At 37.2% G+C, this 21,767-nt stretch overlaps 1 protein-coding gene across 2 annotated transcripts in view; it reads right to left on the bottom strand.

Moving 5' to 3' along the window:
• LOC124804702 (SURP and G-patch domain-containing protein 1) overlaps positions 1-21,767 on the bottom strand; it is a 152,409-nt gene that overhangs the window by 88,561 nt on the left and 42,081 nt on the right. For both annotated transcript variants that reach the window (XM_047264960.1, XM_047264961.1), the window contains exons 5-6: positions 16,204-16,866; positions 15,996-16,128 (exon numbers count right to left, since the gene is read on the bottom strand). In XM_047264960.1, the coding sequence (XP_047120916.1) occupies positions 15,996-16,128; positions 16,204-16,866 (796 nt within the window). The remainder of the gene's footprint in view (positions 1-15,995; positions 16,129-16,203; positions 16,867-21,767) is intronic.

Below are 21,767 nucleotides of genomic sequence, written 5' to 3'. Positions count from 1 at the left end.
ACTGTGCAGGAATACTTGTATAACATGAAAAATTTTCTGATTTTAAAGGTCTGTTTAACACCTGCCAGTTCACTGCACCCGTTATTAAACAACCAAATACAGCTGCATTAGTTTTAGTCATGCAGGCACTGTTTTCACCACGAACTGACACTAGTTTTGATAATACAACTCTTACAAAGATTAACCCTTTTGGTGCTGTGGGCATGTATACAGGTCCTGATACACCATTTCCCAGGTGTTGTGGGCATGTATATATGTACTGTTTGGGTTTTCCTACAGTGCTATGGATGTCAGACAGTGCTCTGAGCCACAGACCTCACCGCTGCAGATGAGTGCTTGCATATCTTGATGAATAAAAAAAAAATTGTGAAAAAACCTTATTTTGATATGAGGTCATTCCATCTCAAATCAGCACACCTATTTCACCTCACCATTTAAGATTTTGCTAAAATGTAGTATACTTATAGCGAGTGCTGAGATTACAAAAAATTCCAAATATCAATTTTTTAATTCCAAATATCAATTTTTTAATCTCAAACCAATCCTGAAATATGGCTATGTAAACTTTTCAAAAACCAGCCAAAAACGTGTGAACGGACTTTTTTTTTAAATTGCCCTAGGAGCTGCTCTAATTGAGCTAGAGAGCTGAGAAAGGTGTCACTTTACAGCCTTTTGCATGCTCTTCCCAGGGATATACAACAAAACATAGCTTCTAATTAATAACCTTTTTCAAAATACTAATTAATATTTTGATTTAATTTATTTACAAAAAGTACATAATTGAAAATTTTCAAAACATTTGCACAACTACTTCACACTGTTGTAAATCACATGGCAGAATATAAATGTGGGATCATGATGGGTTCATTGATTAAAAAAATTATACCAGGCTCTTGTTTTTCACTAACAGCCATAGTTTGACCAAAGTGACCTTTAAAAAACAGGAATTTCATTAAAATATACTGAAAGGTAAGTAAAAAAAAAGGTATTAGAAATATCAAAACATCACCTTATTAACACAAAAGTAATCAGCATATTTTATAATTGATTGCTTATTTTAATTTCATACAACTTAACTAACAGTATATTAACTGATAAAACAAAAAAGTTTGAGCATTTAACTACAAACTGAAATAAAGTATGAAAAAGTACAAGTATTCACATAATAGTTCTGGTCCATGATGTTTGGAATGAAACTCTTAAAAAAATTAAATACATAACACTTGTTTTTGCATAACAGGTATCTATACGTAGTCAAATTTAACACAATAGGTACTAGCAGTAATTTTGAAACAACTTTCTATAAAATGTACATTAGCACTAACCTGAGACAAAAATTAAGTTTTGGGTTGAAAACAGTTTCCCAATAAATTGTCTTGGAACTTCACAGATTACATCTTAATAAAGCCGACTGGGTTTGGTTTACATAACTTTCATTACGAATGTATGTTCTCCCTGTCGGAGTAAATGGATTTACTTTTGTGAGAACATCCACAAATGACACCCACACGACATCTGCATGTGCAGGGTAGGAGAATGACTTAGGTGGTCCAAGTGGATGAAGAAAAGTTATTTTCGTTCATCAAGTTCTTTGTTTTTTCTAAAATGTACCCAAGCCACCAGTTTCTGCCATATACGGTGGTGACATAGCCTGATACATCTTGTAACTTCAGTTTGTCTGGTGATATAGTTATTTCCATCTCCCAAATCTGCATATCACCTGAAAAGTATTTGACTATTAATTTTGATGTAGTGTTGGGAATAAACACATGAAATTGCTGTGTTCCTATGATTGTCAATGCCTCTTCAAGCCGGCTTTTTAAAAATATTTCTGAAACAGCATAGTCTTCTTGAGTGGACTACGCAAAATCAACATTTTGATATTATCTACTGCCCACTCAAATAGATCTTGTGGAGTTTGGATCTGATTTTGGTATGGCCTTTGCAAACTTGCACGAGCTGCCAGTCTCTTAACTGAACCCTCTACTCCACCACAAGGCCCTTTCCCATGTGCTGTGACTGAAAAGTGCCACTCAGCTTTTATGCTGAAGTTTTCCTCATGAAGGCAAAGGTTCAGGAAGTTTTTCTTATTTTTCTACTGAGCAGCAGAACTGTCAGAATAATAGTATATCTTTTTTGGAAGCTTTTGAAATTTATTTGTTAGATAAAAAATAAACTGCTTTTGAAAGGTGTAAACCACAACTGTATTGTGCTCCAGACAATCGGAAACAATGACAAAGCTCATATGCTCAATTTTGTCTTCCTGTTTGTAATAGATAACAAAAGGATGAATGGTAATCTGTTGTCTTGTCCAGTGGTAACTCTGAGCTTCATCCTGTAGAACTATACTATAATTTTCTGGAAAATCACATATGACAACAAATTCAGATTCCATAAGATTTACTCTTGTGGAGTTGAGGAATGTTCACTGTTGCTTGGCAATGAAGTCATGCCGAATCAAAGTAGACATCTTATTACAGTTGCTTGGCAATGAAGTCATGCCGAATCAAAGTAGACATCTTATTACAAAATAAATCTATGAATTCTTCAGAAGTTTTCTGAACAATTTTTAGAACACAGTGGTCAACTGACATCCAATATCAGAACTGAACTCTTTCAATTAAGTTTTCATCAAAAGTCTTGTAAAATTTTACATATGACAATTTCTCCAGGGCAATATTCACAGTTTCCCATGTTGTAATCAACTGATAATGGGTTGCAAAGCATTTTTGCAATGCACTGCTTATAATTGTTTAAACTGCTGTGTGTTACTATATTTAGTTTGGCATTTTCTATCATTAATTTTATGTTTTGGTGAGTTGTGCACACACAGTCAGTGTGTGTGCGCCACTCCAGCCAGCAAATACACAATGTTTCGGTCTCAACTTAGTAAATTTAGAGAAACCTATTTTTATGTTAGGAAACTTGTCTTTAAAATGTTTGTAAGCTTCTTTAAGGTTACAGAAAATAAATCTTTTTGATATTTTTGTTTTACTTCCACTTGTTTCTGTAATTGTCACAAAATCTTTAATACCTGGCATTGCCCAGCTAACTTCATCATTTTCATAAAATGAATGTAAAGTTTTGACAGTTTCTGTTCGTAAATACGTCCCTGGTTTTAGGTTTGGACCTTCCATGAATCCTTTCTCTTTCAAAAGTTTTTTGGACTGCCGAACAATGTAATTAGGAGCATTAAATTCCCTCATTATTTTCCTGACACTCCACTTTTCAGGTAAACTTGTAAGAATCGTTAGTTTTTTTGCTCTATTTATAGAATTATTAAAGTTTGTTTTGAGATTTTGAAGAACAGATTCATCAGCATCAGTATCTGACGAAGAAGTTTCAACAGCAACAAAAAGTTTACGTGTCACTGATGAGGAGATTTTGTTCACTTTTGATTTGGGAACGCCTAGGTGTTACTTTTTTCTTATCAGTTGGGGACTCACCTAGTTCTTGAAGTGATGTGTTAAGTGTTTGAACAACCACTGAAGTTACAGTGAAGTCAGGGTCTTGGTCCGGGATGATTATCTCTGATCCAGAAGAATCTTCAACACTTTTATCACTGATGGGTTCTGGTGTATTTTTCGATGTGGTTACATCTTTACTACATTTATCACAAATCCTGCCACCACTAGGTATTTGTGGTAATAATTTGGGAATCCATGCTGTGACATTTCTCTTCTTTTCCCTGTCTCTAGTAAAATGATTTGACTTCTTCAATGGATTACAACACTGCACTCTTAGAGCACTGCACTTTTTACTTGGTTCCATATTGTTACAAAAACCACTTATAAACTCTCCTTCAATTTATAGATTTACTTGTAAATAAACTATTAAATATACTAGATACAAACTGGTCAACGCAGAGGTAACAATTGATTTGCACTAAAACCACAGTGCACAATAATGTTACAGGCACACTAAGCCTTAGAAGGTAACAGTCTTGTATCCTCTCAACAATGGCTCCAGTCTCTGAATGAATGCACAGACATCAAGAGCTGTGCTTGTTTCAACTTGTTCACAGCCTGCTGCCTACATAGACAGGAACACAAGCATGCTCAGCCTTCATACAGTGGCTAAAATCTGTGCTAATGAAATGTGAATTTTTTGACCAGAAGTATTACATCACACCTTATTTAAATCTTAGCCATAGGTCCCCACACTCAACATTTCGTTTTGCCAGTTAATAGACTATTAGTTTTGTAAGAAACTAAAAAAATAAACAATCAATTATAGAAAATGTTGTTTAGTTTTGTTTCAAGAAGGTGATATTTTGATATTTCTAGTACTTTTTTACTTACCTTTTGGTATATTTTAATGAAATTCCTGTTTGTTAAAGATCAGTTTGGTCAAACTACAGCTGTTAGTGAAAAACAAGAGTCCGGGATAATTTTTTTTAACAATGAACCCATCATCATCCCACATTTATATTTTGCCATGTGATTTAAAACAGTATGAAGTAGTTATGGAAATATTTTGAAAATTTTCAATTATGTACTTTTTGTAAAAAAATTAAATCAAAATATTAATTAGTATTTTCAAAAAGGTTATTACTTAGAAGCTACATTTTTTGTATATCACTGGAAAGAGCATGAAAAATGCTGAAAAATGACACCTTTCACAGCTCTATAGCTCGATTAGGGCAGCTCCTAGGGCAATTTTAAAAAAAGTCTGTTCACACATTTTTGGCCAGTTTTTGAAAAGTTTACATAGCCATTTTCAGGAATGGTTTGAGGTAAAAAATTGAAATTTGGTACTTTTCTTAGTTTCAGTACCCACTATAAGTGTACCAACTTTCAGCAAAATCTAAGAGGGTGAGGTCAAATTTTTATTTAAAGTGTTTTGATTTGACATGGAATGACCCTATGTTGAATCATCCATGACATGATGATTGTCATGACTATGTGATTAGCAATGCACAAGAATGTGAAAGGGTGTGTCTTTGGATACGAAACCCAATGGGTGCTCTCAATTGTAAATGAAGTTTCAATACCTTATCTATATTTCATTCACTGCAATGTATGAGCAAAAACCAATCTACCTGTCGTGCGTTTTAACCCTGTGAGATATTTTAAAATTTTGTGCATTGTTTTACTTCAACTTGATGCAACACAATGACTATATCATATAATCAAAAGAAATTCAGTCATTTATGAAGCAAAGATATCAGGTTATAAGATCTGCAAAAATCCAAACCCGGGTCTCCTGCTTACTAGGCAGGTGCATTAGCCACTAACAAGGGGAGGCCGCCAATTGTGAAATTCAGATTCGATTCATACTGCGCATAATGAAAGCTCATGGCCAGAGGTGTAATGCAAGCGCTTACCGCTGCGCCACGACGCTGTAGAAAATTGTTCATCGTAGAGAGTATTTCACCACAACGGTTTCTTTTAACTGTTGATTTTCTCGACAACGGCTGAGAAGTGCATCTTGGTGCTTTGCCACATTACACCTCTGGCCATGAGCTTTTATTATGCGCAGTATGAATCGAATCTGAATTTCACAATTGGCGGCCTCCCCTTGTAAGCCACCTTGGTACAGTGGTTCACACCACTGCACAGAATACCCTAGCATGCCTCTCTCCTCAATTCAAATTCTCACTGCCACCCCAGTCTACTTTACCCCCTTACACAGGAACAAAATTGCTGTTGCGCTCCACGTTCTGGAATAGCACCTCAGCGTCAAACGTAAATGGGTGATGCAGCCTGAAACCCAGGGAAGAGTACCCATACAAACGAAATGACACAATTTCGGAGACTTTTCTGGTTTCATATAGTTTATATATACAAAATCTATATACATAACATCATATCTGTATGAGACTGTCACTGAAATCATGTCAGACTTTAAACTACCCTCAAGATAAGCTATGTAACACTTGGTGTCCCACAATGACCATTAGTAGGTCTGTTCTTCTTAACCTATATGAATGATTTTCCGATGCCTTCTCGACACGGCCCAATCTCGACACGGCCCAATCTCGACAGTCATGAATGATGATGATGATGATTATGATGATGATGATGATTAAATGATGAGGACAACACAAACACCCGGTCCCCAACCTGGCATGGAATCTAACCTAGGATCTCATGATCCAGAGGCAATTTCAATCAAGTGTTATACATAACACTCTGCATGCACATCAAATGCTAAGCAGTCACCAGTATGGTTTCATTACAATAAACATAAGGCTAAGTTAATATAAACTTATTACTTTTCTGATCAGCCTCTGTACTTATTCCTTAAACAACAAAATTTATACATATTAATTGACATGATAATACTTATCTTATTGGTTTGGAAGAACAATGAATAGCATTATAAATGACACATCTTGTGTACTGTAGCAATTATAATGTAAATAATAAGAGTGAGTACTTTTGCAAGGTAATGACTGAATTCCTGTGATTAACTTCACTCTGACTCAATTTCTCATAATAACTTTTGTATTAGAGCTGACAAAAATATACTTCTTCAATGCAGTTCCTTAACCCCTGCACTAAAAAAAATATTAAGCTCAATCTGTGTATGCGTCTTTTTTGTGGTGAAAATGGGGAAAGTACTGATGTTAAAATCATCACTAAGTCAAATCCTTGAAGTGACACTGTCAAGTGTCTTTACTTAATGATGTGATTATTTCATTCACCATATTTTTCAAAAGAGCTTAATTCTGCCATTTTTCATGATGCATTATATATGACTGATGGCTTTCTTCCTGTCTGAAGAGGTGGCACTACCAACAGCTTCGTGGGTGAGCACTTCAACTGCAGAAAGAGTGGGTTTTATTATTATTCCTGTCAATGTAACACTTAATTTGGGCCTAAATCAAGTATGTTGCCATAGTCACCCAAATACAGGTTGGAACTTCTTGACAAATGGCTTTCAGCTACAAAAGTGTCCACAGTGAATACAATGTTCTGTAGAACAGTAAAAGAGCAATTCATGCCTCCCTGGAAAAGGAACAGCTACATTAGGAGCTCAATAATTTTGTGTGTTGCTGTTCCTTTCTGTAATATTAATAGTAAACATGACAACTTACTGTATACTTCACAAACAAATCTATGATAGTAATCCACCTGGCCATACAATCTTTTTCCATAGATGTATTATCTTCTTCCCAATTCATTTTCTAGACAATCTTCATAGCAGTGTTTTCGTTTACGTTCAGATATGCAGCAGTTATTTTGATCAATGGAGAGAATTGGCCCACTATTATGTTTTCTTTTCTCAAAGTAGGCACATAACATGCAAAAACATTTTCCCTGACTTATCTTGTACAGGAATCCCATGGCCAAGAGAGTGACACTCACATTTCCAATGTAGATCTACTGTATGGCTTAATGGTGAGAGCCTCCTCTTGGATAAAATGATGTTGTTTTTGTGGTCTTCAGTCCAGAGACTGGTTTGATGCAGCTCTCCATGCTACTCTATCCTGTGCAAGCTTCTTCATCTCCCAGTACTTACTGCAACCTACATTCTTCTGAATCTGCTTAATGTATTCATCTCTTGGTCTCCCTCTACAATTTTTACCCTCCACACTGTCCTCCAATGCTAAATTTGTGATCCCTTGATGCCTCAGAACATGTCATACCAACCGATTCCTTCTTCTCGTCAAGTTGTGCCACAAACACCCCTTCTCCTAATTCTATTCAATACCTCGTCATTAGTTATGTGATCTACCCATGTAATCTTCAGCATTCTTCTGTAGCACCACATTTCGAAAGCTTCTATTATCTTCTTGTCCAAACTATTTATCTTCCATGTTTCACTTCCATACATGGCTACACTCCATACAAATACTTTCAGAAACGACTTCCTGACACTTAAATCTATACTCGATGTTAACAAATTTCGCTCCTTCAGAAACGCTTTCCTTGCCATTGCCAGTCTACATTTTATATCCTCTCTACTTCGACCATCATCAGTTATTTTTCTCCCCAAATAGCAAAACTCCTTTACTACTTTAAGTGTCTCATTTCCTAATCTAATTCCCTCAGCATCACCCGACTTAATTCGACTACATTCCATGATCCTCGTTTTGCTTTTGTTGATGTTCATCTTATATCCTCCTTTCAAGACACTGTCCATTCCGTTCAACTGCTCTTCCAAGTCCTTTGCTGTCTCGGACTGAATTACAATGTCATCGGCAAATCTCAAAGTTTTTATTTCTTCTCCATGGATTTTAATACCTACTCCGAATTTTTCTTTTGTTTCCTTTACTGCTTGCTCAATATACAGATTTAATAACATTGGGGAGAGGCTACAACCCTGTCTCACTCCCTTCCCAACCACTGCTTCCCTTTCATGCCCCTCAACTCTAATAACTGCCATCTGATTTCTGTACAAATTGTAAATAGCCTTTTGCTCCCTTTATTTTACCCCTGCCACCTTTAGAATTTGAAAGAGAGTAGTCCAGTCAACATTGTCAAAAGCTTTCTCTAAATCTACAAATGCTAGAAATGTAGGTTTGCCTTTCCTTAATCTTTCTTCTAAGATAAGTCGTAAGGTCAGTATTGCCTCACGTGTTCCAACATTTCTACGGAATCCAAACTGATCTTCCCCGAGGTCAGCTTCTACCAGTTTTTCCATTCGTCTGTAAAGAATTCGTGTTAGTATTTTGCAGCTGTGACTTATCAAACTGATAGTTCGGTAATTTTCACATCTGTCAACACCAGCTTTCTTTGGGATTGGAATTATTATATTCTTCTTGAAGTCTGAGGGTATTTCGGCTGTCTCATACATCTTGCTCACCAGATGGTAGAGTTTTGTCAGGACTGGCTCTCCCAAGGCCGTCAGTAGTTCCAATGGAATGTTGTCTACTCCCGGGGCCTTGTTTCAACTGAGGTCTTTCAGTGCTCTGTCAAACTCTTCACGCAGTATCGTATCTCCCATTTTATCTTCATCTACATCCTCTTCCATTTCCATAATATTGTCCTCAAGTACATTGCCCTTGTATGGACCCTCTATATACTCCCTCCACCTTTCTGCTTTCCCTTTTTTGCTTAGAACTGGCTTTCCATCTGAGCTCTTGATATTCATACAAGTGGTTCTCTTTTCTCCAAAGGTCTCTTTAATTTTGCTGCAGGCAGTATCGATCTTATCCCTAGTGAGATAAGCCTCTACAACTTTACATTTGTCCTCTAGCCATCCCTGCTTAGTCATTTTGCACTTCCTGTCGATCTCATTTATGAGACTTCTGTATTCCTTTTTGCCTGCTTCATTTACTGCATTTTTATATTTTCTCCTTTCATTAATTAAATTCAATATTTCTTCTGTTGCCCAAGGATTTCCACTAGCCCTCATCTTTTTACCTACTTGATCCTCTGCTGCCTTCACTGCTTCATCCCTCAGAGCTACCCATTCTTCTTCTACTGTATTTCTTTCCCCCATTCCTGTCAATTGTTCCCTTATGCTCTCCCTGAAACTCTGTACAACCTCTGGTTTAGTCAGTTTATCCAGGTCCTATCTCCTTAAATTCCCACCTTTTTGCAGTTTCCTCAGTTTTAATCTACAGTTCATAACCAATAGATTGTGGTCAGAGTCCACATCTGCCTGGAAATGTCTTACAATTTAAAACCTGGTTCCTAAATCTCTGCATTACCATTATATAATCTATCTGATACCTTATAGTATCTCCAGGATTCTTCCATGTATACAACCTTCTTTTATGATTCTTGAACCAAGTGTTAGCTATGATTAGGTTGTGCTCTGTGCAAAATTCTACCAGGCGGCTTCCTCTTTCATTTCTTACCGCTTATCCATATTCACCTACTATGTTTCCTTCTCTCCCTTTTCCTACTCTCGAATTCCAGTCACCCATGACTATTAAATTTTCGTCTCCCTTCACTACCTGAATAATTTCTTTTATCTCATCATACATTTCATCAGTTTCTTCATCATCGGCAGAGCTAGTTGGCATATAAACTTGTACTACTGTAGTAGCCGTGGGTCGTGTCCATCTTGGCCACAATAATGCGTCACTATTCCGTTTGTAGTAGCTTACCTGCACTCCTATTTTTTTTATTCGTTATTAAACCTACTCCTGCATTACCCATATCTGATTTTGTATTTATAACCCTGTATTCGCCTGACCAAAAGTTGGATAAAATATTCTGGGGATAAAATAGTCCCCATTCGTATCTCTAGGAGGGTACTAATCAGCAGAATCTTGTCATTAGGGGGAAAAAAACTATCACTCCAAGGGACCAAAAGTGAAGCGTTAGATTCTTTAAGTGGATAGGTCGATTAGACAATTTAAAATGGGGAAATAGATAGATTTAAGGTAGCCCTAGATATAATGGGAATCAGGGCATTATGGTGGCAAGAAGAACACGTCAGTATAGGTTTTTTTAACAGATGTCCTACCATACTGTCCCCTCCTTTTGTCAGTGTTTTCCATATATTCCTTTCCTCACTGATTCTTTGGAGAACCTCCTCATTCCTTATCACATCAGACCACCTAATTTTCAACATTCTTCTGTAATACCACATCTCAAATGCTTTGATTCTCATCTTTTCTGGTTTTCTCACTTCCATGTTTCACTATTACACAATGCTGTCATCCAAACACACACGCTCAGAAATTTCTTCCTCAAATTAAGGTCTATGTTTGATACTAGTAGACTTTTCTTGGCCAAGAACGCCCTTTTCACCATTGCTCGTCTGCTTCTTACGTCCTATTTTCTCCATTTGTCATGGGTTATTTTGCTGCCTAGGTAGCAGAATTCCTTAGTTTGACCTACTTCGTTATCAGTAATCCAGATGCTAAGTTTCTTGCTGTTCTCATCTCTGCCACTTCTCATTACTTTCATTTTTCTTCAGTTTACTTTCAATTATTATTCTATAATCATTAGACTGCTTATTCCATTCACCAGATTCTGCAATTCTTCTTCACTTTCACTAAGGATAGCAATGTAATCAGTGATTATTTTTATTAATATCCTTTCATCTTGAATTTTAATTCGACCTTTCTTTTATTTCCGTAATTGCTTCTTCTATGTAGTCATTGAACAGCGTGGGCAAAAGATTACATCCCTGTCTTATGCCCTTTTTAATCCAAGCAATTTATTCTTTGCCTCATACTCTCATTGTTCCCTCTTGGTCCTTGTACAAATTGTATATCACCTGTCTTTCCCTACAGCTTATTCCTATTTTTCTCAGAATGTTGAACATCTTGCACCTTTTTACACTGTTGAATGCTTTTTCTAAGTCAACAAATCCTATGAACGTGTCTTGATTTTTGTTTAGTCTTACTTCCATTATCAAGCGAAATGTCAGAATTGCCTCTCTGGTACCTTTAGCTTTCCTAAAGCCAAATTGATCAACGTTGAACACATCCTCAATTTTTTTTACAGTTATCAACACAAAATTAAATAGGGATAATGCAGGAATAGGCCTAATAACAAATAAGAAAATAAAAATGCAGGAAAGCTACTATGAACAAAAACGTGAATGGATTGATAAGCACAAATCCAGTATTCACTGGACTATTACCAGTTTGCATGCCCTCTAGCTCCACAGATGAAGAGATTGAAAGAATTTATGAGACAGAGGAAATTATTCACATCGTCAATGGAGATGGAAATTTATTTGTGTTAGGTGACTGGAATTTGGTAGTCGGAAAAGGTAGAGAAGGAACCATAGTAGAACATGGACTGAGGGAAAGGATTGAAAGAGGAAGCGACCTGGTAGAATTTTCTGCACAGTGTAATTTAATCATTGCTAACACTTTGTTTAAGAATCTGACAGAGCACTGAAAGACCTACGTGGAAACAACGCCACTGGAACAGCTGCTACGCTTGGTGTGCAAGATGTAAAAAACGTGTTAAATACTCCTAGACTTCAAGAAGAATGGAATAATTCCAGACCAAAAGAAGGCGGGTGTTGAAAGGTTTAAGGAATAATTCCAGATCAAAAGAAGACAGGTGCTGAAAGGTTTAAATGTGCGGTCTCACAGCTGATGAAATATTTAAAACATTTTGCCATATAGTTACATTTCTGTTTGTTGTTCAAAAGTAATTTACCACAACCAATTTCATAAGAGATGTTTATCGGTGGATAGCCTCAAAGTTTTAACAGAAAAGATTTGATACAAGTCTGATTTCATTTCAATTCTTGTTGGATGATGCTCCGAGTTAAGTCTGGATACTCTTCAGTCATACATTATGTCTCTTGGGCTGATGGTTGCTACATAATTAACATGAAACATTCCTAACACAGAGTTTGGCAACCGTCATATCTTCATATACTTTAGGTCGTCTTGTACTGTGTGGACATAATTTACAAATTGGACATCTGCAAATCTATCATCATTTCTGTATTTTGTGAGCTGAAAAGTTTCATATCACTTTCCTTAACTTCTTTTCATTTCAAAACTGATCTCTGAAATCTCTTCTTAGAAGTCTTACATACTTAGCAAGAGTCCTGAACAATTCTACATGTTACAATCGAAATTGTGTATTCCCTCTAAATTCTTTCTATTGTTCACATTAACTGAGACTGGGAACTGAAAATTATGTACCCTTTTGCTTCTATATTTTAGGGTCAGTATAAAGAGTCAGAGATGGAGATCTGAAATCTACTATAGATTCTGTAACTGAACTGATGCTCAACACTTTAAGAAAGATGGGAGTGGCAGTTTCAAATGTGGCACTGGTACCTTGGGGCACCTTACACAATTGGTTCTGTCATAGATCAAGTGGCTGCGAATTCACAACTTGCCGTCCACACACACACACACACACACACACACACACACACACACACACACACATCACCTCCCAGATTTTGTAATCGTCCTCTTGTAAGTGGAATACCGTGCTAGCACTGGCAGTCCGTGGTTTTTTGCTCCTGACGACGATGGCAGTGACAGCTGTCAAAAGCTCCAGTGTTTTATTTGAAATTATGCAACAACTTGTACACCTAGAAGAGTTTATTCAGACACAGAAGGCTGGTGCATATTCCCTGACCTGTTTACTTTGATGGTACGTTCTCCCTTCAGTACTCAATAACTATCCACAATTAAAATTTTCTCGTTTCTTGAACAGCTAGTAACTTAATGTAATCAAGGTGGTGAACTTGACATTTTACATCACACAATTACATTAAATCCCTAATGTTATTAAACAATAATATACCATGCAATAGATGATACTTAATTTACACTTATCCTATTTTCCATAATCTTGTGTGTTTTGCCACTATTGTACCAGATATTTAAATTTAGTCATACTTTCTGGAAACTGAGTGAAGATATTTTGTTAACTGTTCCACCCTTTTAGCCCTCTACCAAAACAAGAATATTCAACTTCACTGTTCCATGATTTCACACTTATTTGGTGTTGATTGTCATTTCTTGCTTTATATACCTCATCAGGACAAGCCAATACCCTATACACTTTGGTGACTTTCTTTCATCAAAAGATTGTCTTTGTTTTTATGTAAGTTCAGGTACTACTTTAGCAATTTTTATGGCCACTTTTTTTTTTTTTAGTGGCCACTACACTTATCCCAAATTCGGCTAGGCCTTACAGTTTTGTCAACAATTCCGTGTTTTATAAGTTGGCCACACCTGGAAATTCATTCTTTACTGTTGTCCATCACCACCATTTTGTGCCGTGCCATGCCATGCGATTCTGTGATAACTTCAAATAAACAAGGAATGAATACACTTTGAAACATTGCCAATGGGCTGTGATATTGAAAGATTGATTGCAACAGCATGTTGTTTCAAACCTGCCACTTTTCGCAGTTACTGAGGAAACTTGACTCTGTGAGTAAGTTGGGAAAATATTACTTCCCATTGGACATGGTGAATAAAGAACTGAAGCGTAAATATTCATTGCTAATACATAAAACCTGCACATTCAAATATAGATCTATGTTTACATTTTTTATGAAAGTGAAAACAGCACTTTTGCTTTTGTGTGAATGATAAATTCATAGCTGCATGACAAATTATCATGCACCGGAGGTAGCAACAAACATCACAACAATTCTTTTCACCTATCCCCTTTATGGTAGGATATATTTCCCTGTTGTTATATGTGAATCTGTTGACTACATCCCTCTTATCCCTCGACTTCTCTCCAACACACTTCTCAGCTGTATCCACTACGCTGCTGTATTTCTAATTAAGTAGCTTGCTTTTTCTGGATCTCTTGGTATTATTTTGTTACCTGCTTGAACATTGGAATAATCCTTAATGCTCCTGTATGACTTCTTATATACTCATACACGTTTCTCCTTTTCTCTTGATAATGTTAGCTGTTCCAGGAAGCATAATCCTTTTTTTGTAATCACTGCTCTATAGTAATAAAACAGATCTGTTGATGTGCTTTATTACTTTTAGTGGAATATGTTTTGCTTCCTACTCTGATATAATCTGCTAGTCTGATAACATATTGTTAGCATCATCTACTGTAGTCAACCACTGACTGAATGTTTCAGCTAGATACTTTTCTATTTGCACCCACATTAATTATGTGATATTCACCAACTACTGCTTTTGTCTGCTTTTTACTCTCTAAATGTACTTCAACACTACTGCCTTGTGGCCATTTACTCAGTAATGACGTGTATTTTCTACCATATGTCACCAGGTTTTATCAGAAAAACATCCAGTAAGTCATTACCCCTTGTATTTTCTGAACAAACTGCATGTAGGCTTCTTCCTAAATCAGCCTGTTTGCTATGAGTTGATTCCTGTCCTGCGAATCAAATTTTCATTCCCGATGTTATGTCTGCACCAATCACTATACTTCAAACCTGCTTGTCAGTCAGGTTCCCAGTTCACCAATTTTTCAACTGTATTATTGTATCACACTATGTTATGTGTTTACCACACTATGTTGTATGTTTACCAACGTAAATTGCATATGAATATTTAGTTAATAAGGGGTGATATAACAATATGTCTGATACACTGCTACTTGTTACTATCCCATTTGCAATAATAAAAACAAGAAGTCATTCCATGGCATTAAGTTTCACCAAAAAGCGAAGGGGAAAAAGTATTACGTAAAACTGAGATTGACATCAAAGCAAATTGTTAATCCCCAACAATTCAACGATATAAAATTTTCTACAGCCTTAGGTCAAATGGGTAGGATAAAACACAAATCTTTATGCAAAGAATATTACTTACACACACACACACACACACACACACACAGAGAGAGAGAGAGAGAGAGAGAGACCAGCTTTAAAAATCTGAGCTGTCAAAAGACCTCTTATAATTGAAGTTTTCGTAAGTTTCAAATACAGCTTACAGCTCACTGGGTACAATAAAGTGCCATGAGTTAATCTGGTAGTATGAAAAATATAACCAAATTCCAATAACTGTGATTTTCTGATTTCAATAATATAACTGTAGCAGCTATGGTGTAGGGATTGCTTTCTCCATTAAAATGTAAAGAAAGTGTGAGAAACTGCCACGGTCTCAAAGATATCAAGACAAAAGTAAACAAATTCTGCTAACTGAGAAAGCTCTCAATGGATTCCTGCACACCTGCACCATAAATGGAGAATTCATACAAATCCAGTATATGATCTCACAAAATGATAAATTCAGTTTCAGTCCACAGTAGATACACCACTATAGTTCAATTAATGCAACATGAAATTTCAACTATCCAGATGCCCTGTGTTCTACACTATCAGAACAGCTGCATACAGGCATAGCAATAATTTTGCTTACTTTGACTGCTATGCTATTTAAATGAGTCCTTTAAAGTTATGTTCTCCAAAATATTGATCAAGTCGAAACAAAACAAAAAGTCACCTTTTCCACCTCCTCTGGACTTGTGATCTGCATTCCGCTTAGCCTGATTTGTTTAGTAAATCAATAAAGCAACAGCTAGCCAACATTCCAAAAGTAACACGTATATGTTAACATATCTGTTTGGCAGTTTTACAACTGAATGTCAAACATACTAGCTACTCTCATGCATTATTACCAAAATCAAATTGACAACATCTCAACAGAAACTTACCATACGGACTGGTCATCAGGATTTCGTATCTTTATGATTTCTTCAATATCATCCCCACACTGCGCCACCATCCGTGCAACTTCCCTCATAGACTCTTCTGTCGACGGTACATGGGGCTCTGCAGCTGAGGAGACTAGGAAACTCTTATGAGCACCGTGTTTTGATTACACCTGTAGCAGTAGCAACTGCAGCTGTGTGGAGTAGTTACCTCCAGTCGGGGGCGGCTGAGCGGCGGCCACGAGATGCGGCATCGGGGCTGAGGTCGGCGGAGGCTGCTGCTGGAGGGAGACCAGCTGAGGTGGTGGTACAAGCAAAGTCTGAGGAGGGGGAGGGCCCTGCACTGGCAAGGACGCAGCTGCCGGAGTCTGTACTGTCGGTGGCAGTGTCTGGAGTTGGACCGGTGCTGGCGGTGGTGGAGGGTACTGCATGTACTGTGGTGCCATGGGAGGAGGATGTGACAGAACCACAGTCGGAGGAGGAACAGAAGGTGTGATGCCCAGAGGAGCAATATTAGGGGCTCCACTGACTGGGGCAGCCACTGAGGTTACTGAATGTGACTGTGGAGCCAGCACCAATGCTGGAGCGGCTTCAGGTGAAACCAGAGGTGGTGCTGGAGTTTGTACTAATTGAGGAGGGTGTTCCACAGCAGTCAGGCAGTGAGCCATTGTTAGAGGAAGTGTTGGAATCTGCATTTGCTGCAGAGGCTGTGCCTGTTGAACTGGTGGTGGAGGTGGCTGTGAAAAATCACTGACAGGTGAAGTGCCTCTGGTGGGAGAATAAGGGGATGATGGTCGAACTTGATGAGACTGCCAGCTTTCCCAACCGCTGTTATTCCTGCTGCGTTCACTCCTCTCGTGTCGATCTATTGTTTCTGTTAAAAAAAAAATAAAAAAAGTAACATTCTCAGATTTAACAGTTTGCTTTGAAACTCTCCACAAATATTTCTGACTAATAAATAAAAACTAAAAGATAAAGAGATAATTTAGGCAATATTTAGAGACCGTAGAATATATCTGCATTCTCTACAATCTCAATTAGCAATATAGTATTGTTAATTCAGAAAGACGCATTACTTAGCATGGAAAATTGGTTACTCAGCCATAATGGTCACTACCTTGGTTACATGACTAGAAAAAGTAGCTTTCCAATTCAAAGTAGAGAGTATTGTTACCTCACAGTGTGAGTGCAAAAAGTGATCACAAAAGTAACCATGGAAAATATCTTCACAGAAAGCAACAACAACTTTCCATTAAGTCACTAATTTTACTGACAATGAGGAAGAGAACGTTGTGACAGAGTCAACAGAAAAGGTGACAGTAGGTGCAAAAAAACGTAAACAAGCAATGGTTAAGTACATCAGTGTGGAATAGAATTAAAATATTTGCCTCGAAGCAAAAGAGTAAAATACACACAACAAATATTTAACTGACAATTTAGATAAATGTGTTATTAGACAACATTTATGCAACATTATGAACATTACAAGGAAATATCATATTTGCACAAACTTCACAGTTTTCATCACAAAGGAGTAGATTTCCATGCTAGTAAAGAAACTTTGAGAAATTCTGCTCCACCTACAGTATTTGATTTTAAAAGTGCAAAAATGAAATGAGTTACGTGTGGGCAAGAGGACATCATTGTGAAAAGAGCATCTACATTGGGTTTTTTATGCAAAAAAAAAAGAACAATGCCAGGCAATTTTTCATTGTTGTAAATGCAAAGTTCTGTTTCATGTTCACTTCTCCTCTGTAATAGGAAAACTTCAGAGTATCATGTAGAAATGGACAGAATAAAGTTAAAAATTTGTAGAGAGAAGGCAAGCCACAATTTTGCATTAATTAAGGACTGCCAACCTTCTCCTCTTTAATCTATCCACAACATTTTTGAAGAAAATTTTTACTTTTCTACTGTATCCATGCCATCTAGTCCTTCAACTTATAGAACTGATTGAGAGTCTCACAAATAACATCATCCATAATCATGACAAATCAATCATCACATTTTCTACCCAGAAAAAAATAATAGTGAATGCTTTTATTGATAGTAAATAACCTCTGTGAGATTCCTAGCATGGTGCAAGCCTTTTTGACATAAAGCTACTTCAGTGATTTGCGAGTAATTTTGCTTTTTTTTCCCCTCCCCAAGCAACTTTTCAGTTGGCCTCACAGGGCTGAGTGAATGTCACTGCAGATCTTTCCACAAGAGAAAAAATTTAAGGTAGTCATCAGGAATTTAAACCTGGACCCCCATGATTACTGGGTAGTAACACTAACCACTAGATTACATAGTCAGCTTAATTTTTATGCTGTGATACTAGAAGACTAGAAGTGCTGTGTATCATGCCAAAGAAGTACACGATTACTGGAAGAGACAATGGAACTGAAAATGTGATAAGATTGCTCAATTTAGATTCATCCATAACGGATGGAAGATGACAAATCAATAGGCACACCTGTGGGAAAGAGCAACATCACCAGCGAAAGGAATTTCATAGATAAGCTCCTACGGCCAACAAAGGATCGTAAGCAGCCAAAATGTGCATCTCCTCTTTCTGTTCTGGTTTTCAATGGGCACTTTATTCAGTGGCACTTATGACATCACTCCACTTGTGTGAGTACCAGAGTGTAATACAGAGCAAGCTGGGTCTTCCATCCGATCTTTTCACTTACGTATGTCCTAAGTGCATGTGTAACATACGCCTGGATCTATCCAAACTTTGATCAGTTTGTACCTCATTTAGATTTATTATCGGGCTTTCCTTTTCAATGTGCTGATTCCATTAGTGTAATTAGTTTTGCTGGAAACCACATTAATTAAAAATGATTAACAACGGAAAATTTTACAATAATACAAGGTGGAAACTGACGTCATTCACTAGAAAGAGTGGCATCCAGATGTTATAGTATTGTATTAGGTTGGTGATAAGTTCATAGCATTTTGTTTCGCATATTGGTATTCTGGCAGCCGTGGGTTTATTTATCGACTGATAAATAACTGGTGCATATTGAAGTGCTTCCCTCAGGTGTAACCATCACAGCTGACATTAACTGTCAAAAACTGAGACATCTTGCAGACACAATCCACCACCAGGAAGACTGTGTGAAGTTGTGCTACTACATGATAATGCCATTCCGCATTCTGCTACATTAACAAGAAACAATATTCAGAAGTCAGGTTGGAAAGTCATTCTGCACCCAACTTACTCAGCTGATATTTCACACTCAGATTTTCACCTTCTCTACGCTCTATTACACAACCTTCAAGAAACTTCCTTTCCTGATGAAAATATGCTCCAAACAAGGCTTGTTGCATTCTTCACTTCAAAACCATGGTTTTTAAAGTTGTGGAATCGAACAGTTGCAGCAGCGTAGGCAGACTGTTGTAAATAGTGAAGGGGAATATATTTTTGATGACTGAAGTCTCTTTTATGTGCCTCTGTTTTTTTTTAAACATATAGAGAAACGCTATGAACTTATGCGCCAACCTAATAGTTTGATTATCCTGAAACTAATTAACTTATCAGATACTGTAATTAATGTTAAAGTGGGGAAGTACCTATATTTTTCAGCTCAGGTTTAGTCATTGTATTTGTTAGATTTCAGACTTTATCACTATACTTTCGTTGCTCCACTTTTTATTAAGGTAGTAATACCTTTCACAAATTACGTAGGCAGTGAGTAAGGTTTCTTATAAATTTGCATCAATGATTACAGATCTAAAGTGGTTCCTACACTCGAAAACATGTCATTCGCAATGCAAATGTATCAAATGGTTACATGATCTTTTGTGTTTTCCTAAATGACTACATGTTTCGTAAACCAGATTACTGCTATAACACAGAACTCATACAAATTAAAATCTAACCTAGCCATTTTTCAAACTTCTATGTATGAGGATCATTTAAGTGTCCTACACACTGTAAGACAGAACTGAAGAAAATAATTTATTTTACAAAATACCTTTACAAGCCTTCAGTATAATGCCCATTCTTGCTTATGACACCTTCCCAACATTCTGGCGTCTTCCATATTCCTTATAGGGCACCTTCATTGTTGAGCTGTCTGATTACTCTGTTTACCTCCCTGAAAGCTTCATCAATTGTATCAAAACATTTTCCATGGAGAGAAAGATCGAAGTCTGCTGGGCTCATATCACGACCATTCAGTGAGTGGGGAAGTATTTGGCATCCATATTTGTTGAGCTTTTCTCTCATTGGTAGGGCCTACAAGGTCTTGGATTGTTGTGCAAAATGAGGACACCAGTTGTAAGCATGTCAGGGGTTCTTTCACAAATTATCAGCAGTAAAACATTTTGCAGAACAGCTTGTAGTACGTGCCTGTTACAGATGTCCCCTGGGGCAATACTTGAAGCTACAACTCCATTCGTGTCACATGCAAAGATCATCAGTAGTGTCACCTTTGATTCTTGGGAGCAAAATTTTTTCAGGCACTGTGAACCTGAATTTCTCCACTGTGAGAACAGGCTTCAGTTCTGGCTCAAGATCTCATATGCAGACTTCATCAAATGCAATAATCCTTTTCAGAAACTGTTCTGTTTGATAATGATGAGGCAATACTCCTGCGACTATTCTGCGACCTGCCTTCTGCTCTTCACTCAGATCATGAGGAATTCATCTGGCAGCAAATTTTTTCATCTTTCAACTTTTTAATTTATGATTCTGTAAACTAAAGTGGCAAGACACATTCTGGCCTCATATGCAATTTCCCCACACTTTTCACTGATCCTCTCTCAAAATGTCATTAACAATAACCTGAGAGATGTAGTCTGTTGCAGTTGATGGCTTTCCACTTCTTGGACTGTCCTCAGTGCTTATCTGACCTTCACAGAAATGAGCAGACCACTGTGATACTGTGCTATGATCCAGTACATTATTCCCACATACCTCTCTCAAAGCATTGTGGATTTCTGTTGTGTTCTTGTATGGATTAGATTTTGATGTAGGACTGCTACTCGCTACATGTAATCCAACCTGACTGTTTCAGCTTCCATTTTACACTGAATTACTCATGATAGACACGCAAACCAGCAAACATATATACGACTGTCACACCTCAAGTCTCGTTCACAACTGACATGAATTTCAACTTGATCACATCGCCAAAACAAGTTGCACATGTGCAGTATGCAGGACTTTTGAAATGACCCTCTCAGTTTCTGAAATCGCAATATGTTCATTTACCAGTCTTTATAAAGTAGTGTGTTGTAAATCTTAGAGACAACATCTATGCAGAAGTTTGAAAACTCACAGTTAGTCAATGTTATGTTAAAGTTTGCAGCTGGTAATCATGGTAATCACACAACTAACATCTCAGTTTCAACAATATCCATTTCTGTACATTATTACTAGCCATCATCAAACTTAATGCCCACAACTGTTTATTCTGATACCAACTTCAGAATGTCCATGTTTCAGACTTCAAGCATGAAAGTGTACTGTATTTGCCATTGTCAAACTGTTTCCTATGTGAAAATGTCTGCCTGTAAACAACCTTTTCACGTGAAAACTAGAACAGGTCATTGTACTAGAATGAAATTTTCACTCTGCAGTGGAGTGAGCGCTGATATAAAACTTCCTGGCAGATTCAAACTGTATGTTAGACCAAGACTCAAACTTGGGACCTCTGCCTTTCGCAGACAAGTGCTCTACAACTGTGCTACACTAGCATGACTCCCAGCCCATCCCCACAGCTTTGCTTCCACCAGTAGCTCATTTCCTACCTTCCAAACTTCACAGAAGTTCTCACCTGA

Source organism: Schistocerca piceifrons, chromosome 7, assembly GCF_021461385.2.
Source record: "Schistocerca piceifrons isolate TAMUIC-IGC-003096 chromosome 7, iqSchPice1.1, whole genome shotgun sequence".
In the NCBI taxonomy this organism is placed as follows: Eukaryota; Metazoa; Arthropoda; class Insecta; order Orthoptera; family Acrididae; genus Schistocerca; species Schistocerca piceifrons.
This window is presented reverse-complemented; position numbering and strand designations above follow the sequence as displayed.